Source organism: Falco biarmicus, chromosome 4 (assembly GCF_023638135.1).
Source record: "Falco biarmicus isolate bFalBia1 chromosome 4, bFalBia1.pri, whole genome shotgun sequence".
Lineage (NCBI taxonomy): Eukaryota > Metazoa > Chordata > Aves > Falconiformes > Falconidae > Falco > Falco biarmicus.
Window position 1 is genome coordinate 78,703,895 of NC_079291.1, and position 9,922 is coordinate 78,713,816.

The following is a 9,922-nucleotide window of genomic DNA, read 5'->3' on the forward strand; positions in this document are numbered from 1 at the left end:
ACCCCAAGAGACGGCAAGGGGCTGGAGGGGGAGGCAGAAACCTGCAAAGCCACCTGGATGCCACAGAGCTGCGTGGGACCAGAGGTCACACTGCAAGGGGCTCTCTGGCAAGCACTGGATTTGCTGCATTGGACTGGGTTCAGCAGTGCCCTTGCAGCCACATCCCCTGAAGCAGCAGCATGTTTTTGCCTCGATAGTGCTGCGCTTCCCTCGGGCCCTGGCACCATCGCACCCCCACTAGCACCCAAGCCCTGCAAATTCACCCACATCTCACTGCTGAGCAACTCAAGGCACACTGGGGCTGCCATCACCACATACATCACCAAAAATCATTTACCTGGAAGATGAAAGTACCTCTGTGGTGCCAGCGCAGAACAGGACATCAGCAACGACTACAGGGAAGAGCACAGTCTCACTAGGAACCAGGGCTGCACCGAGAGCAGTGAGCTCCCCTGACCCGGGGAACCCCCCGGGCTGACCCCCAGCTGGTGCACATCAGCCCTTCACCCGCCCTCCCTGTAATTCGGCCAGCCCAAAGCAGCCAGGGCCAAATCCTGCTCACCTGCTGCGGGCAGGGGTGTTACGGAGCTGGGGGTGCCCAGTGGCCCCATACACCCCAGCCGCGGGGCTGGCGGGGACCGGGTGAAGGGCAGGGTGTGCACACAGGCTGCTGCAGGGACCCCCAAAATCAGTTGGGAATCCATAAAATGTACTTTCCCAGGCATCTGCTTTGCCTCAACGCACCTTTCCAATACAGAGCAGGCTGGGGTAAATCCAGCTCCTTCCGCACGAGACCCCAGGTCCCCGGGGAGCTGCTGCCACTTGGGCACCAGAAACAGAGGAGCCTCCACCTGTTATTTGCCGTTTATTTTAGTGGAGAGAAAAATCACAGGCACAAGAGGCATTTTGCATAACTTAACAGAAAATAACACATTTCCTCCACTCTTCACAGACCAACGGACAAAACCATTTCGTACACACAGCGATTTTTTGGTGCTAAGTTTGGTGCCTTGGTAAAAATCATGGGTTTCCTCGGCAATTTTTTGGTGCAAAGTTTGGTGCCTTGGTAAAATCATGGGTTTCCTCTAATGTGCTGCAACGGCTGATGTGAAACCCAAAGGCAGGCTCAGGCTGGAGGGCTCCTCGCCGCTCAGCGCAGCTCCTGTCGCCGTTTGCCCGTGGGGAGGGTGAGTGCTGGGCTTGTCCCCGTGGCACTCCCCGGAGGGACTCTGCTGCCAGGGTCTGCCTGGGGGTGCCAACAAGCAGCTCTGGCCAACCCGTGCCGTGTCCTGGCCGCTCTTCCCTGGCACGGCTGGAGAGGTGACCCAAAATGGGGGGTGCAGGGGGGGGGCACGGGCAGTTCCAGCAGCCTCAGTCCAGGGCCAGCGAGGGGATCTTGCAGACGAAAGGGAAGGCTCTGCCACAGGCGTTGTCATTCCAGGAGCGCAGCGCTACCCCCCAAAAAAACAAGGTGTTAGGCATGAGGAGGTAACCGTGTGCCGCCCTTGGGACTGGGACCTCCTGCCGTTGTGAGAGGCTTTCCCTGGATGTGCCTCCATTTGTGCTGCTCCCAGCCGTGCCCCCTCCCAGCATCCCCATCCCAGTCCTCGGGATGCTGGCAGGGATCCCTGGTCCCAGCTCGAACATGGTAGCAGGGGCTCCCAGCCCCATACCCCACAGAATATCAGCAAGCTGTGCAAGGATGGGGTGTTAAGGTATGTCCAGTGGGTCTGTGTACACCTGGCTGGTCCTGCTGGCAATATGGGTCTGAAGTGGGATTTTTGCACAAGCAGGGTCTTGCCCCACTTCAGCGAGATGCCCCTGGCCTGAGCAAGGAAGGGAAAAGCTGATGGGTATTTCCACAGGCCTCCCGTGTTGGAGAGGAAATGGGAAAATGTGACCTTTGGCTAAATTCAGTAATTCTTCAAAGTGGATGATGCTCCCCTCCTGCCGCTGCTATGGGAGAGGGAGATGGGCTGTGAGCAGAGAGAAAGTGAGTGTGTGTGTGTGTATGTGCTGAAAGAGAAAATACATCCCTTCTCTGCAAAGAAAAAAGAAAATAATAAAAATTAAAATGCAAATCCTCAGCCTGCCAGCAACCTCTTCAAAAAAGCACTAGCTGAGCGGATTGAATTGACTGACGTGCAAGTAAGACGTAGGGTGCCCTTGACACCCGGCGTGGCACTCACCGCTGCTGTGCCTGTACCAGATCTGCACGCAGTCCTCCTCCTCCGGGATGGAGTGGATGCCGTCGTCGGGCTGGCTGCCGTCCCAGTAGTGGTAGTCATAGGAGGAGCCGTCCGTCCACTCGAAGTGACCCTCCTGCGTGGGGTGAGCAGAGAAAGGCTGCGATCGCAGAGCAGTGTTTGCAGAAGGTGGGGGTCCCGCTCCCGTGCAGACCCCGTCCCCATCCCCAGTGCCACAGTCCGGAGACACAGGAAGAGACTGTCACCACTCAGCAAAGGCCACACAGCTTGTTTGGGTTTTACAACTGAAAACTCAGCCTGGCAAGCCCCGGCATTCACCGTCTTCTCACCAGGGGAAGCTCAGAAATTAAACCCATATATTTTTTTGCACACCCACCCAATTCTGTCTTCCTTTTCCTTTTTCTTTTCCACTCCTTTCCCAATACGTACAAAAAATTTGCTGGCATGGGACTGTTCCCCTGATGGTCTCCATTTTCCTTTGTTACATATTAGACTATATATTTCCAACATGTCAGCTTTGAAAAGTTGCAGAGAAAAGAAAAGAAAGCAACGAAATTTGGTGATCATTGGCTTTGGAGATGTTTTCAGTTTATTTGCTCTTCTTGGACCAGCAGTACAATACTCTTTCTATTAGTCCATTAATAACATACGATGTGAATAATCAGTAATTATTAATCTATTAATTCTAGTAACACTTTTCGTTTAAAAGCAGACCAGAGGGGATGAAATGACAACTTTCCCCCATGTGCTGCCCAACAGACCCTACACCACCACCTGACTGAGGCTGCATGGAGTGAAGAAGGAAACCAAGCAGCTTTCCAGCGAGAACACGCAGGGAGGTGACTTTTCCAAAGCCATTTTCCACATGATTACAGGGAGCTCTCACCTGCCGCAGGTCATTGAGTCCCGTCCAGATGTCAGTGGGGATGCCCGGCACACGGCTGTTCACTAGATCGTACACAAAGACGTTTTCTTCCCAGCTGGCAAAACAGAGCAATCCGGAGCCGCTGAGGGGGTATGTCAGGCAAATGGTCGGGCATGCCCCCCAGCATTTGCCCTACGGCACAGCCAAACGGGCCCCCTCTTCCAATTGCTTCCAATTACTTTCCCGGGTCTGTGCAAGAGGTGCATAGTGTGGGTGAGAGCTGGGGTAGAGGGAGCAGGGGGAAAAGCCTGTGTAATCATATCGTATTTCCATCCCTTTTTCAAGAGTAAATACCACGGGTTTGGGAAATCTAGGGAACACTAGGTCAGTTTTCTTGCCAGGCCAGGAAAAGGCATTTTTTACACCACCTTTGCACACCCATGCATCAGATTTGACCTAGCTGCTGCTGCAGAGGGACGCTTAGGCTGGGACACGAGCCTGCAGCTGGCACAGAGGTTGTGCTGTGGGAATGGAACTTCATCCCCATCTTCCTTTTTCCCCAGCCGTGCCAGGGTGGGATGACATGTTTCTGCACCCTCACCTGTGGATGGAGGCCAGCTTGGCTGATCTGATGCCAATGGAGAACTCGGCACAATAGAGGTCGGCTTCAGCCCAGGTTTTGTTGATGGGGAAGTACCGGTAGCAATGGCCTTCGTACTCTGTCCAGAAGAGCGGGCAGGAGTAGGCATGGACAGGCTCCGGCATGGCTGGGGGCAGAGCAGAGGACATCCAGCAGCTGATGGTGACGCAGCGTGGCCAGGCAGCTGAGCGGGCAGTGGTGGCAGCAGTGCCCAGCCCTGCTCCCCACACCTCGCCCAGGCAAATAACCACCAAACACAGGCATGGAAAAACCAACTGTTGCAGAAGCCGTGCAAAAGTTTGCAAAAGCCAAAACACAGTTTGCAAAAGCTGTGGGTTTCTTGATTTTAGCATCTGCCTGAATCAGGAGGGACATTTCAAGCCAGTTTGACATCATTTTAGGCAGAGGGGGCTTAAAATAAAGGCACTGACATTTGCTACTGGAGAAACCGAGATAAGGGCTCCTCTCACCTCCATCAGGCACTACCAGTGCCACCGTACTGGGATGGGAGCTGACAGCTGGGGGCTGCAGGGTTACGGCCACACTGTCCTCCTGCTCTCGCCTCCTGCAAGGCCAACTTGCACCTCCTCCCTCCAAGAACCCCCCCCCCCCCCTCCCCTGTGTCCCTGGGCCTGGACGCAGCCGTGCACATAGGCACGTGCTGGATTTTGGCCCCATAAATAGCCAGGAGAGGCGTGAATGCCGCCGGGAGCGGTGCCAGCCTATCTGCCTCCCGCCGCCAGATAAGAGCTGGGGCCCACACAGCTGCTCCTCCTCCCTCACCACTTCTCAGCCCAGTGGGGACATCACCCCAAAAGAGGCCATTTTTGGGGCAGGACACATTTCTGGAGCCTTTGCAGTTGCTGCTGTGTAAACACTGCAGCGGCGCCAACACCCCATGCCCACGTTGTGCTCCCCACATCCCGTGCAGGCAAGATGCAGCGCGCACCCACACACCACCCACGGGTACCACCCGGCTAACCCCCACATCATGCAGCACATCAGCTTAACTCTCAGCTTTTTTAGCTTTCTGGCAAGGTTTTTCAGCCTTGGGGAACTGTTGGCACCTCAGAGCCAGTTCCCGCACCCCCATGGGGTTCCGGTCCAGGGTCAGCACTGCTGGCGGAGCAAGTGGGGAGGTGGGCAGGGCAGGGGGAGCAGGGGGTTATGGCAGATGTCAGATGCCATGAAACTATCCAAGCAGGTAACAGGCTCAAGCCCAGAGAGGTCAGGGTGGTGTTGCAGGGCCCCCAGTACTGAGGGGCTGTGGGGGGAACGGCTTTCCCCAAGGCTGGGGAAGAGCAAAACCCTGCCAGCAGCAGCGCGAGACATGGGAGCGGCGAGGGCAGCGCTGGCATGGGGAAAAGGAGAGGCAAGGGGAATTCAAAGCAGCTGCAGGAGCATTTGTGGAGCTGAATCCTTCCCTGCTTCAGTGCTGGCAGCTCCGGGCAATAATTTCATATTTCATCAGCTCTTTCCACATGGGAATCTCTGAGCATTTTACAAACAGCCACCAGCTAGCCCCTGGGTCCCCTCTGTCACAACCTCCTCCCAGGCAACAAACCACAAATGCAAAGAGCCTTTTTCACCTCCTGAGCAAGATGAGGAGACCAAGCCGACTGCTGAGCCCTGCAGGACTGTCACCCCATCACCCGCCTTGGGACACCCAGCCATCCCCTCCGGAGGACCTGTGGCTGGGACCAGCTCTGCACTCCACAGCAACAAACCTGCCGAGAGCAGTGAGTGGCTTGCAGGGCTCTCCCATCCTCACTGGCACTAGTTATGGGCTTTGGAGGCCAAGAGATAAAGTACCCCAGGCTGGAAATGAGCAGAATAGCTTCAGGGGAGGGTGACCAAGCTGCAGCCAGCTCTCTGATTCACATCCAGACATTCATCCATTGGGAAAAACCTCAGAACAGCCCTAGGAAATGTAAATTATTCTACTGTAGCAATAGAGCTGAAGGACCAGGAACACCAAGAGCTGATGTGATTTCCTGAGAGAAAGCCCTCCTCCCCTCATGATGCTGCCCGGGGGGTCCCTGTCCCCACCAAAAAATGAAGCACAGAGCAAGACTGGAGCATCAAACCCACAGGTCGAGGCTTCAGCTTCATTGCCAGCTCATGGATGAGGCATGCCCCCCCATTCAGGACATGGCTGGGATCAGGTCCCAGCTCACCGTGACTCCAGGTTGCTGCTCCCTCCTGCCGGGGGCACTCCGGAGGTCTGCGGCAGACAGGCACCACCAGCTCCCCCAGCAACTGGGGTTTTATTATAGAGGCTGTGAAGCACTTCGATGAACTCTTCACCTCTGGCAGCACAGTGACAAAATTCACAGGGCTTAACCCAGAAGCATCCCCAGCAAATGGGGACCTTCGCTCCCAAGTGTTAATTGCAGTGGGCGTCCTGGTGCCCTGGCTCCAAGCCAGGTCCGTCAGCACCCCAATCGCCTGGGAAAATCACCCTCATTTTGTTCAGGGCAGCTGAAACAGAGTCAGAGATGGAGACAGTCCTTCTTTGTTATTCCATACTGCTTCCCATTAGGTAGCATTAATTTGACAAGCTTCAGCGAGCTAAAGGTGCCTGAAGGAATTTAAGGTTAAATATACCGAAAAGGAAAATATGGGAGGTCAGCATTTAATTAGCATCTTTTCTGTTAGGTCACGATCAGAGGTTTTGGCTGTCTCTTTGGAGGAGAACTGTTGCTCCTAGTCTTACAGGCAGGAACTTTGCGGGTGCTGCTTTATCTGGGGTCTTTGGGGACTATTTCTAGCAGAAAAGCCATAAGAAATTTGATGTATGCTTGTGAGTATGGGAGACCATTCGTGGCTCTGCAGGAAAACCTCATAACCCAAGCCAGCAGCTGCTGATGGTATTTTGACCTAAAAGAGGACAGGGGAAGCATTTTGGGGCTCTTTAGACCTGATCCTCACTTTTAAGCACCCCAGTAAAACATCAGCCCCAGCAGCATCAGCTCCTCTGCACTGTGCAGGAGCAGCATAGCTACTGCCTGTGGGTCAGGGGCTCCTGCTGACCCCGAGTCGGTTCATCCACCGTTCCCAAATTCCCAGTGAAAAATGGCAAGAATCCTTCCTCCCTTTTCTCATTTACAATGCAAATGGTCAGGGCCATGTTTTAATGCAGCACCAGCAAAATAGATGTCCAGACTTGGCTGAGACCAATATTCATATCAGGCAGCTGTTACTTACTCAGAAAAGCTGGAGAACAAGAATTTTGGGTCAGAAAGAGTTTTGTGCTCTCTGGATTTGTATCAGTGCCAACAAAACTGGAGTCTTTTTATTTATTTACTAGCTGGGACTCACTGTGGAACCACCAGGAAAATCACTTGTCAAAATCTTGCAGAGGCTGGCACTGCTCTGCCAAAAAGTTTCACTTCCCCAAGTGGCCACTTTCCAATTAGAAATACTTAGCTGAGAAAATCCCAGCCAGTTTCACAAGTTTGTTTGTTATTTCAGGATGCTGCTGAAAAGGATAGAATACCAACTGCGTGACTCCCACCGACCCAGCTGGCAAAGAACATTTTTTTTCCTGAACAGCTTCAGCCCAAAGTGCAACGTTGTCCCACCTCCAGCGAATCGCAGATTTGAGACATGAAGTCTGGGGCTAGGACAAGGTTGGCAAGAGATGCCCGTGCAAGGAAGGCTCCTGGGGGGCTGCAGCTCCATCAAAGGACAGCAGATCAGATCAGGTCAGTGCTGGCAGCAGATACTCTTCTTTCTGCAGAGCACCAAAGAGCTCTGTTTCACCAACAGCTGAGGACTTACCGAAAAGCTTAGAGACATTAGGAGACACCTCAATGAAAGGCATGGTCTTGACACACACCCCTTGGCACATCCATAAGCTAATGCTGCCACCTGACCTGAAAAAACAAGTGAACCTCTTCAGCTCTTGGCAAGCAGCTGCGTTTGGAGGGTGTCCATCAATGCCCAAGAGGCTTGTCTGAACTTCATGCCAATGGAGAAGAGCTGAGGAGATCCCCGTCATGTGGAAGGCTGGGTCCTTCCCAGGGCACAGCTGCTGGCAGAGCCCCTCCACTGGTACCCAAGGGCTGTGATGCCAAGGGTGAGGGATGGGCAGCGCTCCCTCGCTGGTGGTCACAGCTGGGATTCAGGACAAGCCATCCTGGTGCTCACCAACACTGAGTCACTTCTTACCAGCTCGGGACCATGAGGAGGGCCAGCAGTGTGGCTTTACCCCATGCTGGCACTGCTGGAGCAGTGGGCACTTACAGGGGATGGGCGAGACGACGGGGCTGGGGCAGGGGACCCCCCAGGACAGCTTTGGCAGAAGCAGCCTGTGGCAAGGCTGGGGGGGGTGGGGGGGTGGTGGTGTCCAAAGCACCAGCTGAGCCAGAGCTCCATCCCACCACAGACTCAACACGTCCACCAGCCCGTAGGCTCTTAATTGAATAAACCCTTTATTGAATTATTACATTCAAAAATAAAGAATAAGTGTTAAAATGGGGGTTTGGTGGGCAGGAGCATGTGGCAGGGGCTCAGACAGCGCTATTGTGCAATGCTGGGATGCCCCAGGTCACCCATGGCTTTAGGAGCACGTCCTTAAGCACTGACACTACCGTCATTACAGACAAACAACCCCACCTTCGCGTTATTTGGAATATTTCCTTTTCATTAATAGATGTAGAAGCCTCCTGCTTCGCACCCACCTTCAAAACAAGTGGATCGGAGGGGTGGGGAGTGGGGGGGTGTTGGCCTCCGTGTGCCTGGGGGATGGATGTGTGGAGCTGGAGGGGACAGGATCCACTGATGGACGTGAAGCCCATTTAATAACTGGGCGCTATTTTACACACTCCTGAAGTGTTTCTGAAGGCGCATGTTAGAAATTTCCAAATGAAATACTAAACCCCGGTTGAAGCACGTTGGAAGCGCCATCCTTCCACGCAGAGGGCTTTGTTTTTTAAAATCCTGCAACAAAACCAAGCTGATCTTACAGCTTGGACCCCCCGCCACGGCGTTCGGGGCCGTGCGCCCGCAGCCGGCACCGGCAGATAGCGCTTATCTCGCAGAGGCTTTTTTCCTCCTTCATTAGTTTTGGCGAAGCTCCCACGGATTAGGCGTCTGGCAGGGAAGCTCCTATGGATCCTTCTTCCCGGGAACTCGGTGCACAGCTCGGGGGAGCCCCTTCCCGCTCCCACTCCCACAGGGAGCGGGCAAACGGCGCCGCCGCTCCCACTCGCGCCAGCCCCGGGAAAAAGTTCGCCAAAAACTTCCGTGCCATATAGCAGCCACCGGGGCAACCGGGGGCAACCGCGTACTGGTGGCCACTGGCAACCGGCGTGAGCGAGTCCCGGGGAGCCACGGCCGCCCCCGGCGGGGAGCGCCGCAGTCCGCGGCCAGTGCCGCGCCAGCACGGGGAGGGGGGGCGGCCCCGCGCACACGGCCCCGCGCATCCCGGGACCCCCCCCGCCCCCGGAGGGAGCCGGGCCCCCCCGCCGGTGCGAGGAGCGCTGGTTTCCAGGCCGGGGGGCAGGCGCCCCCGCCTCTCGCCGCTGGAGCCCCCGCACGCCCGGCCGCCGGCACTCACCTTGGCTGATCTTTATGTTGGTCTGGGGGAAGGCCTGGGCGCCCAGCAGCGCGGCCACCAGCGCGGCCACCAGCGCGCCCACCCGCCCGGCGCCCATGGCCGGGGAGCGCGGCCCCGCTATGCGGCAGCGACGGGCGCGGGGCTGGATATAGACGCCGCGCCGCCCCCTCCCCCCGGCCGCACACGCCCCCCGCCCGCCGCTGCCCCGGGCCCTGCCCGCAGCCCGCCCCCGGCAGCCCCGGCACACGCCGCGGAGCCCCCCGGCCGCCCCCCCCCGCCGGCGGAGCGCTGCCGGCCCCGATGCTCCGGCCGGGCGCGGCGGGGGGTTCCCGGCGCCCCGCAGCCCCGCGGTGGGCCGGTGGGGCAGGGGGTCCCGGCGCTGCCCCCGCCGCCTGGCCGCCGTCTCTCCGTGTTTCTCCACTGGGGGGGCAGCGCCCGGGCACCCCGGCACCGGCGGGACGTGGGGCAGCAGCCGCGGCGGGGTCCGGGGCTCAGCACCCCCCTGCGCCCACCTGCCGGGGCCGCGCTGCGCCCCTGAGCGCGGGGAGCTCCAGCACCAGCCAGTGTTAGCGGCAGGCAATGCGAGCCAGCGTGTCTCCTTTCTGCCGTCTTTTTTTTTTTTAAAGAACTTCAGATTTTTTAAAACG

General features: G+C 56.7%; 1 protein-coding gene across 1 annotated transcript; it reads right to left on the reverse strand.

Annotated features, from left to right (window-relative positions):
• Positions 1-274: 274 nt before the first annotated feature.
• Positions 275-9,387, reverse strand: CLEC19A (C-type lectin domain containing 19A). The gene is made up of 5 exons (XM_056336737.1): positions 9,276-9,387; positions 3,674-3,839; positions 3,094-3,187; positions 2,190-2,322; positions 275-1,451 (listed from the first exon to the last, which is right to left on the reverse strand). The coding sequence occupies exons 1-5, from the start codon at positions 9,370-9,372 to the stop codon at positions 1,372-1,374; spliced, it is 570 nt and encodes a 189-aa protein (XP_056192712.1). The 5' UTR covers positions 9,373-9,387; the 3' UTR covers positions 275-1,371.
• Between the last annotated feature and the right edge of the window lie 535 nt (positions 9,388-9,922).